Source organism: Aphidius gifuensis, linkage group LG4, assembly GCF_014905175.1.
Source record: "Aphidius gifuensis isolate YNYX2018 linkage group LG4, ASM1490517v1, whole genome shotgun sequence".
In the NCBI taxonomy this organism is placed as follows: Eukaryota; Metazoa; Arthropoda; class Insecta; order Hymenoptera; family Braconidae; genus Aphidius; species Aphidius gifuensis.
In genome coordinates, this window is record NC_057791.1 from 11,544,757 (window position 1) to 11,564,695 (window position 19,939).

A 19,939-nucleotide genomic window follows, 5' to 3' on the forward strand; every position below is an offset into this window, starting at 1 on the left:
TTCGGTATGTTATCATCTCTTATAAATTTATTAATTAACATATGCAATTCAACTTCGTATTCATTTTAACATCCACTTCGATTTGTGATTTCCGAGAATCATGTCTCAATTTATTTTTTCGTCACAATGTTTATCGATAGAAAAAACCTATTTACATTAGTGTTGTTTAGTTTTTTATAATCTATAAACCAGAAAACTTTTGCGTATGCATTCCAACTTGCTGAACTTATTTGCACTTAAAATTTTAGAAAAAAAAAGTTTGAACAAGTTTTTCATGCTGTAATTACGGAAGCTCAATACATTATAATTATTTTTAATTATTTATTTATTTATAATAAAAATTCATTCGTTGAATTTTTTAAAATTCGTTCATACACGCAAACATTCTTTTTAATTAATTGGTAACGTAACGTTCTTGGCACAGATTTATGAAAATCATTTTTTTCTTCTCCGAGGATGCTTTAACATTGTTTTCATCATTTGCCTCTAATAAAAAAATCAAATGTTATTGATTTAAAAAATTGAGCGAGTAAAAAAGAAATAAAAAAAAAAAAAAACTAACTCATAGAGGGAGAAAATTAATAAATATCACTGTTGAATTTTTTTTTTATCAATGCAAATTTTTTGATTCAATTTGAATCTCATGTGGCAGTTTCTAATTTTTAACTCAGAAGCTATTATTATTAAAGGAAAAAATGTGATACACACAACTCAGTTAGTCAACGAAAGGCGCCCGGATCATCTAGGTCAACTTTGTCGACGAGCGGATTTTGTTTACTTTTTCAGTTCGAAAATACAATAATTTTTTAGTGTGTTGATTTATTTTAATCTGGGATTTTCAAAAAATATATAAAATGATTCGATTTGCCGGTACTATGAATCAGTCTTTGTTTTGTAGATTCACTTGAGAACATAAGAATATATATTTTGTAAACCAAAAAATAACAAAATAAAGTATAAAATATTGTTTAATATTTAATTCTGTTTAGCCGACAAACACAGCGACTAAAAATAATATATATAATTATATATACATGTATATATATATATATATATATTTATATTGTTTATTTTTTTAAATATTAAGCAATAATAAAATCTTATTGTCGCTGTCAAGTTTCACGTCACTTTTTGTCGTCCGGTTCTTGATTCGTTTTAACAAGATTATATGCATGACTACGATATTTTGCTGGTGGATCATGTAGTGGTAATGGTTGCTGTTGATATTGTTCACACGAAGATTGACTCACACTTGACATTGATAAATCCGTAGGCATATCAACTTCTGATTCAATACCATTACCAGTATTATCATCATATGGCTCGGATTTAATTCTCATTTGTTGTCTTAATAATGATATATTTTTAATATTCTTTAGTTCAGTTGGGTTGCGTAAGAATCTATTGATAAAAGAAAAGAAAAAGTTGTTAATGAATCAAGTAAAACCAATTTTTTTATATTTTATATAAATTCAATATTTTTTTTTTACTTACTGATAACAATGACGTTCACCTTGAACTTTTCTTAATATATTAACACGATAATAATAACGTAATGCTCTACTCATTTTATCATAATTCATTGATAAATGATTTTTTTGTATTCCCCAAAGTCTTGCTAATCCAGGTGGATCAACAATTTTAAACACACCAGTTTCTCGACTTTTCCATGCAATATAATGTGTATACCTTTGGGATGGATCATTCAATAACTGTTGCAAAAAGTCCCACAATAATCTACCATCTGTGAAAAAGTGGACGTTAAGTTATTCAATAATCAATTAGACAAAAATCCTATTAAAAAACAAAAAAAAAAAATGAAATAAAACTCACTTGTATTTGGTTCTGGTGAATCATTTGGAAAAAATTCACGAGTACTACTTGGTGATGGTCTAAAACTACCGGGTGTCAATGGCATCATTTGGGTTGTTAAGGTTGGACTTGGTTGATCTTTAACACAAACTTCACTTAATTTTTGTGTTGTCAATGCTGTTGGTGTTGCTGGTGGGCTTGTATTGTTACCGTGTTGATTGTCTTCATCAGAATCGCTTTTATATATTTGTGTATGATTATTATCATTATGACCAGGTGAACCAGCTTGACTATCAATTGATGGTGCCGGTGACAATGTAACTGAATTTGCTGACATAAGAGTTGCTAAATTTGCAGCATACGAATTTTCAACCCATGTAGGTGTTGGTGGATGTGAATGTGGTGATAATGGATAAACAGATGTACGTGTTGGTGTTACTGGACTACTCGGTAAACATCTTTGTAACTGACTAAAATCACGTGATAACATACCAAGTACATTATGTAATACATCACCCGCACCTGGACATCTTTCACCGAAATCTGATTTTGTTAATAAACATAATGCTTTACCATTCATTTGAAACATATCCATATCAAATTGCGGTAAATCAAATTCACGTTCAGCCCACCGTAAAAATGATATCACATCGTCTCGTGACCATACTCTTGGATCCGATGCTGTTGACAAAAATAAAAAAAATAAATATTTACTTACTCGGTTATTATAAATATCTTAAATAATTTTTAATATTTGATATTTATTTCTACCGACTAATATTTATATTTTTATTGACCAAATATTAAGAGTTGATAATGCAACAGATATAAAATTATTTCAGCCTTTTTTTTAGATTTATATTGCATATACATTTTGGATTTCTCAGAATAAAAAAAACAACAAAAGATTTCTCTTTTAAGGTACATTCAAAGCTAGATTTTGGGGGCGTGTCCTAAATAAAATCCTATGCTTTTTACATTGTAGATTTTGTCATACCAACCCCGAAAAAACCAAAAGTTTGAACTTTTTGTAATTATTTTTTTTGCGTAAACCATTTTTTTTTTTCATTATTTATCAATTTTATGCAATATATTTCTATAAAATTCAATTATATATTAATAAAAAACATTATCTTCTGATATTTATTCATTTTAATATTGCACACAAAAATTTTTTTTTGTTAGTATGACTCACTGATTTGCACTGATATTAAGTTTTCTATTTATATCCAATTAATATCAATATTCATTATCAATCTTAATTTTATATCGTTAATAAAAACATTTTTATTAATATTTTTATTAACACTTGCATTTATGATGCTCCATTATTTTGTAATTGAGTTTTTTTTGTGCAAGTTTAAATTTTCCCGCTATTTCAATATTGACCAGTTATCATGGCTCCTCATTGAAAAATCAGTAAAATCCGTGTTTTTGACAGATAATTTTAATTATTACTCAAAAAGCAGCATTAAAACTCCATGTGAACCAAACATTAAAAAATTCCTTATTATTTTTACTATTATTGATTAGTTTTTGAAAAAAAAGTGATTGGTAGAAATGTAATTTAGTTATGTTCAAAGAAATTTTAAACATAGCCTCCCATAAGAGCGCATGTATAACCCCTCTAAAAGTAGTCAACTTTTAAAAATTATTAAAAAAAAAAGGTTTATAACAAAAAAACTGATTTTACAAAACGATGCATTAATATTTCAACTATCTACTGTATAAATTTTAAGAAATTCTGATTGTTTGGACGTAGCTATGAATAGATTCAAGAGATATGGAGAAATGCATTTTTTTATTTAGATTAAAGAGCCCGAAGAAATATTGTCGGATGCAAAGGTTTTACCAAGACTTGATGGCAGGTGTGTCTTGAAGTCGAGTAGCGATCCTGAGGAAGAATGTAAAGTGGGCGGAAAACTCATAGTCGGACCATATCGCCATAAGAGATCCGTGGGACTGAAAGGCAGAGATATTCCTGGAGGTAAACGTGAATCCATACCCGTCATACCGCTGGCGGCGGTGACCGGAGGTAGTTGCGGTAACTGAATTGTTTGCACAAGTTTCATAACACTATCTTTGTCGTTTCTGCAACTCTGAAATGTTATAATATCATTAATTTACTATTTATATTATATAACACAAAAAGTATCAGAAATTTGTAAAAGTTTATGTTTTATTAAGGTATATTTACAGGTTTATTTTCAGTAAAAAATTTCTATAAGAAACTTTCAAAACAGCAATATAATTATATAATTATAAGATTATTATCGGAGAATGTGAAGGTCTGAGTAAATATGGAAAAAAAGACAATCATGAATCGTCGTCGTTGGCAGGAAGACCGGTTCCGTTCTCGTCCCGGATTTACATAGCACATTTACATCGACGTAAAAAACGCTTCCGCTTTATAATAAGTAAAACTTGATCTTAAAAGCTTTTTTATTTGTTGTTTTTGTTTATTGCATTTACGATGATATTATTATACAAATAATTAATTATTAGAGAATTAATTTTTTGTTTTTTTTTATATCACATCTCTTTAACTCTCTTGACCGTAATCATCTTTTACATCTGAATTTCTTCTTTACAAATCGAAAAAGTAAAAAAAAAAAAGATTTATAGATTAAATGTTTGAGAAAAGGTATTGGCCATGCCGTGAAGGTGGCAATTGCTTCCTGGTGCTATAAAAACAACGGCACATCGACCTTCACGTGCCTCTTCGTGCTCATCTTTTTTTTATTTTTCTCACATTGTGTACTTACTTTTTTTCGTTATTCATTCAATCATCAATGTTCTCATTTTAAAATTAAACTTGATCTCGAAGCCTCCCGAAGCTCCTACACAAGAAATATAAGTTCGAAACATATATAAAAAAAGCCTGATTCCCCTGAAGCAGGTTCGTTCTTACCACACACCCATCTAAACTCTTGTGAGTTTTTTTTTTTTTTTTTTTCTTTTGCGATTCATATAGAATGCCTTTGTTCACTAAGAAACTGTCATCATACCAACCTCTATAAAGCTAGCTCACCAACATGGGCACAAATGAAAAAGGCTATAATGGGAATTTTGGGCTTTTTTGGGCTTTTTTTGGGTGGTAATATCGATTTTTGGGCTTTTGTAGATTTTTTTATATGCAGTGTTGTGCTGCAAAAGCGCAAGCCCTAAGCTAGCACAACTTTGTCAATAATTGTTTAAATGAAAAAAAGGTGGGCTCATTTTTATGGGCTTTTTTTGGGTTCTCATTGTATCATAGTAAAATTTTTTTTTTAATATTATTTTTTTTTTTAAGTCTATTGTTGTGCTACCTTAAGCCTAAGCTAGCACAACTTTGTCAATAATTGTTTAAATTGAAAAAAGGTGGGCTTATTTTAATGGGCTTTTTTTGGGTTTTCATTCTATCATAGTAAAATTTTTTTTTTAATATTGTTTTTTTTTTAAGTCTATTGTTGTGCTACCTTAAACCTAAGCTAGCACAACTTTGTCAATAATTGTTTAAATGAAAAAAAGGTGGGCTTATTTTAATGGGCTTTTTTTGGGTTTTCATTCTATCATAGTAAAATTTTTTTTTTAATATTGTTTTTTTTTTAAGTCTATTGTTGTGCTACCTTAAACCTAAGCTAGCACAACTTTGTCAATAATTGTTTAAATTGAAAAAAGGTGGGCTTATTTTTATGGGCTTTTTTTGGGTTTTCATTCTGTCATAGGGATAATTAAAAAAGACGGGCTCATTTTTATGGGTTTTTTTTGGGTTTTCATTCTATCATAATGATTTTTTTTTTTTAATATTATATTATTTCTCCCTATTAAAATATCTCTAGAAAATAAAAACTTTTGCAACAATCGTTACAAAGTCTAACTGTTCTATAATATTGTTGTTTATTTTTTTTAATAATATATAGGACAAATGATCAAAAACAAATATATATACAATTAGTAAATAAATACACCATATTAAATTTCACAAATAATAGAAGGAAATAATATAATAAAAAAAAAAAATTTTCACTATGATAGAATGAAAACCCAAAAAAAGCCCATAAAAATGAGCCCACCTTTTTTTCATTGAAACAATTATTGACAAAGTTGTGCTAGCTTAGGTTTAAGGTAGCACAACAATAGACTTAAAAAAAAAAACAATATTAAAAAAAAAATTTTACTATGATAGAATGAAAACCCAAAAAAAGCCCATTAAAATAAGCCCACCTTTTTTTCATTTAAACAATTATTGACAAAGTTGTGCTAGCTTAGGTTTAAGGTAGCACAACAATAGACTTAAAAAAAAAACAATATTAAAAAAAAAATTTTACTATGATAGAATGAAAACCCAAAAAAAGCCCATTAAAATAAGCCCACCTTTTTTCAATTTAAACAATTATTGACAAAGTTGTGCTAGCTTAGGCTTAAGGTAGCACAACAATAGACTTAAAAAAAAAAATAATATTAAAAAAAAAATTTTACTATGATACAATGAGAACCCAAAAAAAGCCCATAAAAATGAGCCTACCTTCTTTTAATTTAAACAATTATTGACAAAGTTGTGCTAGCTTAGGCTTAAGGTAGCACAACAATAGAGTTAAAAAAAAAAATAATAATAAAAAAAAAAAATTTACTATGATAGAATGAAAACCCAAAAAAAGCCCATTAAAATAAGCCCACCTTTTTTTCATTTAAACAATTATTGACAAAGTTGTGCTAGCTTAGGTTTAAGGTAGCACAACAATAGACTTAAAAAAAAAACAATATTAAAAAAAAAATTTTACTATGATAGAATGAAAACCCAAAAAAAGCCCATTAAAATAAGCCCACCTTTTTTTCATTTAAACAATTATTGACAAAGTTGTGCTAGCTTAGGTTTAAGGTAGCACAACAATAGACTTAAAAAAAAAACAATATTAAAAAAAAAATTTTACTATGATAGAATGAAAACCCAAAAAAAGCCCATTAAAATAAGCCCACCTTTTTTCAATTTAAACAATTATTGACAAAGTTGTGCTAGCTTAGGCTTAAGGTAGCACAACAATAGACTTAAAAAAAAAAATAATATTAAAAAAAAAATTTTACTATGATACAATGAGAACCCAAAAAAAGCCCATAAAAATGAGCCTACCTTTTTTTAATTTAAACAATTATTGACAAAGTTGTGCTAGCTTAGGCTTAAGGTAGCACAACAATAGAGTTAAAAAAAAAAATAATAATAAAAAAAAAAAATTTACTATGATAGAATGAAAACCCAAAAAAAGTCCATAAAAATGAGCCCACCTTTTTTTCATTTAAACAATTATTGACAAAGTTGTGCTAGCTTAGGCTTAAGGTAGCACAACAATAGAGTTAAAAAAAAAAAAATTCACTATGATAGAATGAAAACCCAAAAAAAGCCCATAAAAATGAGCCCACCTTTTTTTCATTTAAACAATTATTGACAAAGTTGTGCTAGCTTAAGTTTAAGCTAGCACAACACTGCATATAAAAAAATCTACAAAAGCCCAAAAATCGATATTACCACCCAAAAAAAGCCCAAAAAAAGCCCAAAATTCCCATTATAGCCTTTTTCATTTGTGCCCATGTTGGTGAGCTAGCTTTATAGAGGTATCATACCAAAATGAAAAGCAATCTCATTTTTTTATCTTTCCTGAAAATAGTGGGCATAATGAAAAGTCGAGATTAAAAAAAATACGGTAATTTTTGTTTTAGTGAGTACATGAACAGAAATCCAGAGCAAATATTAGTGTAGTGCTGTAGTAATAATCACACCCGACGCCGTTTCGGCGACTAATTCTCACTTATTATAATAATAATTATTATACTTTATCTAAATTTTTACTGTACACTGAGAGAAATATTAACTAAGAATTACAAACGTAAAAGAAAAAATTACAAAATAAATAGTAAAAACTGCGTTCCCCCGTCATTTATAAGAATTATTCGTATATTGATAGATAATTTTTACAATAAAATTATGTAAAAAATCTGGCCATTGACTATATACAATACTAAGCCATAAAATTTACACAATTTTATTGTAATTTCTGTTTAAAAAAATGACTAAATTCACGACACTCACAAGTAAATTTTAGCAGGCTGAGAATTTACCCACTACCGGTTTTAGAATTTACTAAATTTTATTATAAATTTTATTTAAAAGTTGGACATTTTTTGTGTTAAGTTGGGCAGTTTGTGCTAGATTCACGGAGAATAGCAATCAATTCCCGGCAACATTTTTTCTTTTCTGTTTACACGCTCAAAACTCGAAAACTAATTGTTAAATAGAAAAAAGTTATTCTTGATAAATTGTTTAGAAATAAATAACCAATAATAAACCTCGCTTAAGGAGGTTATGCACAAATTCATTGCGGGTGTTGCGGGGCGCTTCTGATGTCACAGACAAAACTGAAATCCGACAACACTGTAAAAAAATAAAGTGGAAAGCGCCTGCGCCCCATATACAATATATGGAATTGCGGGTATGTGTGTGTGTTTGAACATGCCATACGTTGCCACATCTAATTTTTGTAAAGTTTATAATTAATTACTCATTAATTGACCGATCAACATATGAAAATTTTTCGCGCAATTAATAAAACTCGGTTTCTAGTATATGTGTGATTTTTTTCAAGACTTTTTCATCATTTTTTCTATCCGAAAAAAATGGTTGAAATCTCCATAAGAGCCAATGTTAAATATTATTTTCAATAATTAATTACAAAAAATTTAACCGATCAACATAAGAAAATAATTATACCGTTGTATTCAGAATGAAAAGATCTACTTGTGTACAAAATTTCAGAAGATTCTCATTATATTTTTTAAAAAAAGAGTAATTTGTGCATAACCTCTTTAACCCCATACCTAGCTTCAACAGATAAGGCTGTAGAAATGCTTGAAATTACATGACAGTTCAATCATTTGTTCAATCGGTCGGCCATCTTTGTGTTATTTCGCCCCACAAACAGAATTTTTACAAAGCTATATAGTAAAAAATATTTAAGTCTATGCTAACTTTTATATGTGTACATGATAATTTTTATTATATATATAAGAATATTTATTAAATTGTGCAGTATTTTTCATTCAAACATATAATAATTTTTATTGTTTTCACTAAACATGCACGGAGAGAATTTTTTATTTTTTTTTACGAAAAAAACATAGCAAATTTTACAATGGCCCATAGCTGAGCTGCGCCATCTATCGGTTTCATGATATTTTCATATGGGCCATAGCAAAATATCGTCTGGGCGTGGCTATTTTTTTTTTTTGTGTACCATAGTAATTTTTGTTATGGTCAAACGCAAAATTTATTCCATTTATTGAAAATATTATAAAATTTTTTTTTTTTATTGTCAATATCTATAATTTATTTATTTGTTTTTTTTCTATTTCTTTTTATTTTATTTTAAAATTTTTTTAATTTATTAACCTAAACCAGGGTTTGAACCCCAAACCTTCCGAACAGAATTCCTACGCGTTATCCGCTGCGCCACAACAACATTTACAAAAGCTAACATTTGTTTGTTTTTCATTAACAACTTAAACATTAGCAAAGACACGCCTGCGCAGTCGGCTAAAAAGTGGGGGTGGTTGACATTTCTGAGTCTGTCATTGCTTTTGCTATGGCCCATTGTAATTTTAACCATGTTGCTTTGTATTTATCAGTGACACCTATAGGATTTCTGAGAGAATTAAATTTTTACTATGGCACATTGTAAATTTTCAGAAGATCATTTTAATTTTGTCCACAGCAACAACGTAAAATTTTATGAATAACAAAGCAAAAAAAAAAAATAAATATATTTTGCTATGGTACAATGTAATTTTTAGGCTAGATTATTTTAACTTATAAATTTGGCCTCGGTAAAAATTTCTTAATGCGTTGTAATTTTTTTTCTGAACATAGAAAAAAAAAAACATTATATAAATTGCTATGGTACATTTCAATTTTTCAAAGCGAAAATTATTTTCTTTTGTTAACATGATAGTAAATATTTTAATAGTCAGAAGATAGACCCTCGATGATATGGCCCCATAGCAAAATTTGCTGAAAATTTTTCTCCGTGTGTATACTCTTTATTTAATTAACTCATAACTCATAATCTAAGAGATTAATCAAAAAAAGTAATTCTTCATAAATTGTTTAGAATTGAATTTTCAATAATAAACTTCACTCAACCCCATGTCTATCTGCAATGGATAACGATGTATAGAGGCTTGAAGTAACCTAGCAATTTTTTGACATTTTACACATTTTACATAATTTTATTGTAGAATTCCGACTCTCGCGGCCAGTCCCAGAATTAAAACAAAAATTACAAAGTACTATAGTAATTTCTATTCAACCATGATTTTAATTTTTAGTTAAAATTTCTCTCAGTGTAGTTGACACGGATATTTAGTCAAATCTAGTGTGCGTTCCTAATGTTAAAAAGTTAACCTCTCTTAAAAATTTTTATTATTTTTATTTTAGTGCCTAAAACAATGAGTTCAGTTTTTTTTTTTTTTTTTATGAATTTTTACTGTAGTGTAGTAGGATATTTAAGTCAATCCTGGTGGCCTCTCCACACAACTACTAAATTTTACTGTACACTACGATTAAATGTGTTTGAGGGTCTACAGCATTTTTTACTCCATGTACACAATTATTAATAAAAAAAAAAAAAAAAACAATTGATTATTTTTTTATAGAAATAAAATCATAAGCAATATTGTCAGAAGTGAGTTGACATTAATAAAATTTAATATTCATTTTATACCATCAAGTTAATCAGTTAAGAATACGGAAAGTATACATACACTGAGAAAAATGCAGTATTAGTTGAAACCGTAAATTTCTGTATTTCAGAAAAAATGTGTCAATAAATTATTGATACTTATAATATAAGCTATAAGTATATTAAGATATACTCCAAAACATTTTTCTTAAAGGCAAGAAGACTCAAGACGTCATGGCGGGCGGACTGCACAAATCATAAATCGTTTTACGTAAACATTGAATTCACTGAAATGCTTTTTTTAAAACTTGTAAAATGATTTAAAAAATGAATTATAAAATGCTACTAATGTATGAAACTTGAAATTATATTTTTTGAGACAAGCTGTGGTCTAGTGGTCAAGGCGTTTGCCCGGAAAGCAAAAGACCCGGGTTCGATTCCCGGCGGGGGAACTTCGTTATTTTTTCTAAGTTTCTGGTTTTTTTTTTCAAGCAGTAGCTAAGGAAAAGATGTAGCTAAGGAATTGAGGTTGCCAAAAAATTATGTTTGAAGAAAATAATGTTGCTTGAAATATAATTTTTTGGCAACCTCAATTCCTTAGCTACTGCTTTTCCTTGGACATTTTTATCTTTTACAACTAAAATTACATGTCTTTTATCTATCAAATAAATGAAAATATCCAAGGAAAAGCAGTAGCTAAAGAAAAGATGTAGCTAAGAAATTATGCTTTATGGAAAATAATGCTGTAGAATTCTATACTTATAATAGATTCTAAACTTACGCCTCAACCTACGTAGCCACGAGCGCGATATAAATGAGCAAAGTTTTTTAATCTACTCGAAGAAACGAGGTCTTTTATTCTAGAATAATAATTGTCAAAACCAAAGTTAAAATATAAATTGCTTACTTTTTTTTTGTTGCAAATAAATTTAAAAATAAATAAAATATACAAAAAAATTATTTGGGGAAAAAGAATATTAATTATATTAATCAGGTAATTTGATCATTATATAGAATATGCTTATATTTTGAATAAAAAAGAAAAAAAAGCCATACAGTCTTAATAATACCTGTGACGTGATTGAATTAACTAATTAATATGATTAATATTTTTTTTTCCCAAATAAATTTCAGTGTATATTTTATTTATTTTTAAATTTATTTGCAACAAAGAAAAAGTAAGCATTTATTTTTTAACTTTAGTCTTGACAATTATACGCTTAAAAATTATAAATATTTTTCTAGAATAAAAGACCTCGTTTCTTCAAGTAGATTAAAAAACTTCCTTAAAACATAATTCTTTGGAAACATTAATTTCTTAGCTACTGCTTTTTCTTGGATATTTTTATTCGATTAAAATAAATTAATTACAGACAATTAAGCTTGGCAAAAATCGACTGAGTCATTGAACTGAAACGAATAGTCGTTCAAGTGCATCTATCGCGTCCGTGGTCATGTTAGCTGAAGCACCGGTTTATTAGAATTAGTCATCATAAATAGTTTTCAGTATGTTAGGTTTCGAGACCCGTGCTGAGTAAAAAAAAAAAAAATTTTCCTAATTTTTTGCACACTGAGAGAAATTTCAACTAAAAATTACAACCGTATAAGAAAAAATTACAAAGCGAATAGTAAAATCTGCGTTCCTCCGATTATTTGTAAGAATTATTCGTATATTGATAAATAATTTTTACAATAAAGTTATGTAAAAAATTTGGCCATTGACTATATACAACACTAAGCCATAAAAATTACATAATTTTATTGTAATTTTTCTTTAAAAAAAAATGACTAAATTCACGATACTCACAAGTAAATTCTAGCAGACTGAGAATTTACGCACTACCGGTTTTAGAATTTACTATATTTTATTATAAATTTTATTTAAAAGTTGGACATTTTTTGTGCTAAGTTCGGCAGTTTGTGCTAGATTCACGGAGAACGGCAATCAATTCCCGGCAACATTTTTTCTTTTCTGTTTACACGCTCAAAACTCGAAAACTAATTGATAAATAGAAAAAATTCATTCTTGATAAATTGTTTAGAAATAAATTACCAACAATAAACCTCGCTTAACCCCATACCTAGCTTCAACATATAAGGCTGTAGAAATGCTTGAAATTACATGACAATTCAATCATTTGTTCAATCAGTCGGCCATCTTTGTATTATTTCGCCCCACAACCAGAATTTTTACAAAGCGATATAGTAAAAAATATTTAGGTCTATGCTAACTTTTATACCAGGTGTATATGATAAATTTTATTATATATATTAGAATATTTATTAAATTGTTCAGTATTTTTTATTCGAACTTATAATATTTTTTATCGTTTCCACAAAACATGTATGTGCTTTATTTTAATTAACTCATAACTCATTATCTAAGAGATTAATCAAAAAAAGTAATTCTTTATAAATCGTTTAGAATTGAATTCTCAATAATTAACTCCACTCAACCCCATGTCTATCTGCAATAGATAACGATGTACAGAGACTTGAAGTAACATAACAATTTTTTGACATTGTGTGACATTTTACATAATTTTATTGTAGAATATCATCTCTCGCGGCCGATCCCAGAAATAAAACAAAAATTACAAAGCAGTATAGTAATTTCTATTCAACATGGGTTTTAATTTTTAGTTAAAATTTCTCTCAGTGCATATAATCATAAATTCGTCAGATATATTTTTATTCATTAAATATCGGTACGTAAAATATACGGGCACTGTGCTAGCACAGTGACCGTACGCAATAGTTTTTATTTCCGTATTTGAAGCGTATGATACGGGCACAGTGTCCGTACAGCGTACTACACGGCGTGCTAGTACTGTGATGCTTTAGTAAGTTTTCACAACGATGTCACCGTGCCTGCACACCATACGGGCTGTACGGACATGGTGCTGGTACCGTACGAACACTTGGTTATCTGGGGTATTTTCTCAATTTATTTGTTTACTAGCTTATTGTTGGAAGTGATAAATTATTTATACGTTCGAGAGTTCAAATCCCGGTCGTGTACAGTGATTTATCTCAAGTGAGGTTTTAGTTTAGATAAGGTTTAGGTACTTTTCATGTCGTTCATCTATTCATCATTATTTAGAACTATAAGTATATAAACTATATAACAAGAATATCAATTCAAGAAATTTTAATTTATTTCATCAGAATCATATTTTCATTTTTTGATCAGTTCTCGATCTAGAATATATATCCATTTCAGATCATGTATCCTGGCTTTATCCTAAGACAACATAAAGTTACTCTAATCCAATCCGGATCCGAACTTTACGAAAAAACATCTTGATCAATTTCAGATCCAAAAACCGGATCCAGCCCAGATTTGAAATGAAGATATCCTGATCATGCGCGTGTATGGCTGTATATCTTTGACTTTGCATAACTCAGTCAGTTTTAATCCTAAAGAGTTGATATTAGTCTCATTTTTTAGCTCATGAAAATACCTTTAAATTGTCACTGTACATTTTTTTGTACTGTTAATAGTTTTGTTTCAAGAAAACCTCAAAAATCATGACTTTATAGTTATATGCAATTTAACTTGTAAACGTATTTTATTATTATTATTAGTAGGATAAGTATTATTATTCGAAAGTATAAAATTGTTGAGCTTGATAGAGAAAAAAATTTTTATGTTAAATAAAATATGTTTAGCAGTTAAATTGCAAATCATGATTTTCAAGCTTTTTTTGACGAAAAAAAAAAAAACAGTACAAAAAAAATGTACAGTGACAATTTAAAGGTATTTTCATGAGCTAAAAAACAGACTAACTTTCTTTGTTAAAACTGACTTTAATCAAAAATATAGAGCCATACGCGCGCGTGTTAATCAAATGGGAAATACAAAAACCCGATGAGCAGGCTCAAAAAAAATCCTAAAAAAAAAATTTTTTTATTTTTTTTTTTGTGTCATCATAAAGAACAAATTTAGACCTCAGGAGGGTACAAAAAAAAAAATTCTTTTTTTTTGGACAGGTCTAATATATATACTACCCTGCACATCTCAATTTTTACCATGCTGCAAAGCAAAAAGTGATGTACCTGCTGTAATTTATATTATCGACACAATATTTTTTATTTATCAAAACATCAAGAAACCCAAAAATCGATTTTTGCCCAACGATAATATGCTATTATTACAATAAAAAATGTTAGTTTATTTTCTCACCGTTTATTTTCGTTAATTCAAATTGTATCGCGTAAAAAATAATAATGTCAAAAATAATAAAGTAATAATAATAGTTTATTTATATTTTTTTTATGATTTTTTTTGCAAGACTGTGTCAAGCCTGGGAACACAAGCCTGTATCAAGCCTGATACACTAGTCCGACACCAGCATCGTGAAAATTCCAGGCTGGACACAGGCTTGTGTTCCCAGGCTTGGCACAGGCCCGAGAGCCGGGTAATCAGGTTTGTCCCAGGGCTGTGCCCGTCGTCACTTCCTACCTGGGGTGTTAAAGTTGTCAACTTTGACATCAATTATCTAAAAAAAAAAAACGCACGAATATTCCGAAAAAAATCAACAAAATAGATAATTATTCTGGCTTCAGTATGAAACCGAAAAATCAAAAATCGTATAGTGGAAAATATAATGGAAAAAAAATATTAGAAAAAACACGAAAAATATAAATATAAAAATTTTAGTTTTTTTTTCATCTAGACAAGATTATTTTCTATAAACTCTCGTGAATTTAATACTACAGATTTCGCCTATGTAAACAAAGTATCACATATATGTATCACAAACGATATGCTAGAAACCTTTCATCACGGAATGTCAAAAGATTCGTAATAGGTGTATGCTTTTTTTATATACACAACCACACGATAGAGCTTTACATAATGCCCATAATGCATATATCAAGGTAGTGGAGTCAGGAGAAAAACACGAAGCAATCAGGTTTCGCTTTCTCTCAATATACACGTAACAATAAATTGCGCAATCCGGAAACGAGAATCACTTGAATAATGAGAACCTCTATGTATGAAGGCTTGATTCTCCGATAAAACCAACTGGAAGATATACTCGTAACTTTATATATAAAAGAATATATATATATATATAAAGTCTTTTAGTGGCGTGAGGTTTTTTATTTTGGAACGGTGTACGATCTTGCAACAAGTTACGCTCCTGGAAAGAGTATAGTGACCTCATCTTCTTTCCTTATTTTTTTTTCAATCTGTCTCTCCTCTTCACTTGTATTTTATATTACCTTCAGAGACCTTTTACACTGTTTTTATGTCACTTGTGCAATTCGCTCAAACAAATTCTCTTCCCCTTCTTATCATCAAATGCAGGCAAATGATTTCGAACGGAATAACAATAATAAAGGGAAACTGATTTTTTTCAGTTTCAAAAAAAATTTTTTATTCATAACGTACACTGAGAAAAAAAATGTCTGCATTTAAGAGAAAAGTAGCTTAAATATAGCCGAATTTTGCTTGAAAGTTTTAGGCTTTGATTTAAAAAAAAAATGTATTAGTTTGAGCAAAGAGAATTAATTTAAGAGAAACTTTGCTAAAAAGGAAGCAAAAATATCCCTTAAATCAAGCGAATAAGCGGTCTAGTTCAGACAAAAGTTGCTAAAATTAAGTGACATTTGATTTTATTTAATGGATAAGTCGTTGAATTTAAGGATAATATTGATTGAATTAATAGAACATTTTTTTTATACAAATGATAAATGAATTATTTTAAAAAATTATGAATCAATTCAAGACAAAAAGCGATCTAGTTAAGACACAAGTTGCTAAAATCAAGTGACATTTAATTTAATTTAATTGCTAAGTCGTTTAACTTGAGAAATTATCGATTAATTTGAAAACATTATGAATCAATTTAAAGCAAAAAAACGATCTAATCAAGACAAAAGTTGCTAAAATTGAGCGACATTCCATTTAATTTAATGGTTAAGTCGTTTAATTTGAGGAAGTTATAGATTAAATTAATAGAAAATTTTTTTTATATTTGATTAAAAAAAAATAAAAATAAAAAAAAAAATTATTTTTTCATTTTTCCTTTTTTTCAGGACTATAAAATATTTCAAAAAGATATCTGAAATTAAATAACGAAAAGCCTGTAGTAAGACAGGTAATTTTTTTCTTTTTCTTCAAGCCAGTTAAATAAAGTGACAGAAAGATGTATTAATAAAAATTTAAACAATTACATATAACGAAAATAAAACCAACCAGCTTATCGGGATGTGATGAAACTTTTGATACAAGGGCTTCATAATTTTGTCTCTGATACGTTAACGCGCGATGGTTCAGGGGGTAACGCACTGGCTTTTGAAAGTATAGGTTTAGATAAGTTTAGATAGGTTTAGACTAGGCGAGGTTCGAGGCTCGGTTAGGACAAAAAAAAAAAAAAAAAAAAAAAAAAATTACAATTAATTCTTCAAGTGTAAAATCTAATAAGTCCTGAAAAAAAGGAAAAATAAAAAAATAATTTTATTTTTAGGGAATTTTAATTTCCTATTGTTTTCGCTTTTCATCTGGACCCCCCCCCTCCTGAAAACTTTCTAAGTCCCTTAATCTAAATACGATAAATATGGAGAACGTCATTAAATATGAAGGAAAATATAGAAAAATCATTGAATATAAATAAAAAAACGATAAATATGGTAAAATATCAGTGAATAGAAGGAAAAATTACTGGATATAAAGAAAAAACCGATAAATATGGAAAAATATCAGTAAATATAAAGAAAAAAGCACTAAATATGAAGAAAACTCTTATAATTATGGGAAAATATCAGGGAAATATCAGTGAATATGAAGGAAAAAACACTGAATATGAAGGAAAATACGATACATATAAAAAAATATCAGTAAATGTAAAGAAAAATGTAGAAAAAAATAGAAAAATATCAAAGAAAAATCAGTGAATATAAAGAAAAAAACGATAAATATGGAAAAATATCAGTAAATATGAAGAAAAAGTCGCTGAATATAAAGAAAAACCGATGAGTATAGAAAAATATCAGGAAATCTGAAGAAAAAAGCGCTTAATATAAAGGCAACTCCGATAATTATGGGAAAATATCAGGAAAATATTAGTAAGTATCAATGAAAACTTACTCAATACAAAGAAAAATAGGATAAATATGGGAAATACAAGTAATTATGTAGGAAAGATCACTGAATATGAAGAAAAATACGATACATATGGAAAAATATTAGTAAATGTAAAGAAAAATGTAGAAAAAAATAGAAAAATATCAAAGAAAAATCAGGGAATATGAAGAAATAACGATAAATATGGGGAAATCAGTAAATATAAAGGAAAAATTACTAAATATAAAAAAAAAATTGCTAAATATAAAGAAAAGTCTGATAATTATCAGAAAATATCAGGGAAATATCAGTAAATATCAAGGAAAACTCACTGAATATAAAGAAAAATACGATAGATATGGAAATTATCAGTAAATATGAAAGAAAAATCACTGAATATAATAATATAAATAATATAAAGAAAAATACGATATATATAGAAAAATATCAGTAAATATAAAGGAAAATGTAGAAAAAAATATGTCAATATCAAAGAAAAATCAGTAATCATAAGAAAAATTACGATAATCATAGGAACATATCAATTGAGTTCTCCCCCCCCCCTCCTTCCAACCATAGTAGATCCCGCTAAAGTCCCTTAATTAATCTAAACACGATGAAATGGGAAAATATCGGGGAAACATCAGTAAACATAAAGAAAAATATAGACAAATATCAAAAATTAAAAAATGAATATAATTTACGTAAAAAATTAAATTAAAAATTCAATACAGTGATACAATTCGAGCACGAATTATAAATAAAAGTGAAATAAAGGAATGGAAAAACGAACGAGGAACTGGTAAAAAATTTACGATGGATATATGTGATGAGAGTGGCAAAATAAGATGTATTTTTTTTTTTGGAGACGCTGCAAATGAAGATCATGGATTGATTGAGGTACTGTTATCAATAAAATGTATAAAACGAAAAGAAAAATTATCAACATATGATAATATATTGAATATTCAAGTTGACCAAAATCAAGAGGCACGGCAGTGCCTCGAGTCAAGTATAAGAAAGAAATATATATGTGTTGATGAGAATATGTGTGAGATGAGATTAACTACTACTACCGTGCCTTATTATACATCAAATATTTTGTCCCCTTCGGTCTCAAATCTTTTAGAAATTTAATTAAAATATGATAGAGTTCAATGAGGATGTTGAGGTTTGGTAATGATCCCATAAATCGATGTCAAGCTTTTTTTTTAAAAAAAAATCAGTTAAACTAGAAAAAAATCAGTAAAAATCACTGAATCACTAAAATCAGTAAAAAATTAGTCTCAACCAATTTTAGTTGACGTGACTGTACAGACAAGGACAACAGGCCAACCATTGAGTTTCTCTCTCGGCGACACGAAGTTCAGCTTCCAGTTTTATTATATTTCAGTGGTTATTATTTGTTTGTATGCATGACATAACCTCTAAACTAATTTGACAGCATAAATATAATATAAATTGTTTACTCTACAAAAAGATGTGATAACTCAACGAAAAAAAAAAAAAAAACAAGTTTTTTTTACAAAAAAAGTGTCAAGTATTCGAAATTGTCACTATAATTGTGTGTATATTAATTAAGATGTGATACCAGAAAGACAAGAAAGAAATATATTTTTGACGTTGTAATTAAGTCTGAACTATTGAAAAAAAAAAATTTTAAACTTGACCCCACCTGGTTTTTCCCAAATAAAATTTCAGTATTTAATAGACATATATTTTACATTAGGTGGGGTCAAGTTTAAAATTTTTTTTTTTGAATAGTTCAGACTTAATTACAACGTCAAAAATATATTTTTTTCTTGTCCTTCTGGTATCACATCTTAGTTAATATACACACAATTACAGTGACAATTTCGAATACTTGACACTTTTTTTGTAAAAAAAACTTGTTTTTTTTTTTTTGTTGAGATATATATGATCACTGAAGGATTAGTGAGAAAAGTTAAAAAAACAGGAGATAATATAATAATAACAGAGGCTAAAATAAAATTCGAAGACGATGAGAAAAATGAAAATATAATAAAGATTAATTTCAAATTGAAAAAATAGAAGAAATCATCTACCAAATAATTCATGTGCAGGTAAAATTATTTTAGCAAAAAAAAAAAAATTTTTCAATGCTGATAATGTTATTATATAGATATCACCGCAGTCATAATAGCAATAAATGGAGTAGAATTTATATATGCAATGACAGGACGGTTATTAAAAAATAGAACAATAACATTAGCAGACATCAGTAATTATGAAGTAAAATAAAATTTGAATAAAAAAAATTCAATAAACCAAGTAAAGATACTAAATTTACTGAAGAAAATATAAAAGGAACAAACAAAATGAT

General features: G+C 28.0%; 1 protein-coding gene across 2 annotated transcripts in view; it reads right to left on the bottom strand.

Moving 5' to 3' along the window:
- Window positions 1–399: 399 nt before the first annotated feature.
- Window positions 400–19,939, bottom strand: part of LOC122855059 (ets DNA-binding protein pokkuri) — a 49,079-nt gene continuing 29,539 nt past the window's right edge. For both annotated transcript variants that reach the window (XM_044156182.1, XM_044156181.1), the window contains 4 exons: window positions 3,665–3,911; window positions 1,834–2,493; window positions 1,495–1,744; window positions 400–1,401 (listed from right to left, as the gene is read on the bottom strand). In XM_044156182.1, coding sequence (XP_044012117.1) covers window positions 1,125–1,401; window positions 1,495–1,744; window positions 1,834–2,493; window positions 3,665–3,884 — 1,407 coding nt within the window. In that variant the 5' untranslated portion in view covers window positions 3,885–3,911 and the 3' untranslated portion in view covers window positions 400–1,124. The remainder of the gene's footprint in view (window positions 1,402–1,494; window positions 1,745–1,833; window positions 2,494–3,664; window positions 3,912–19,939) is intronic.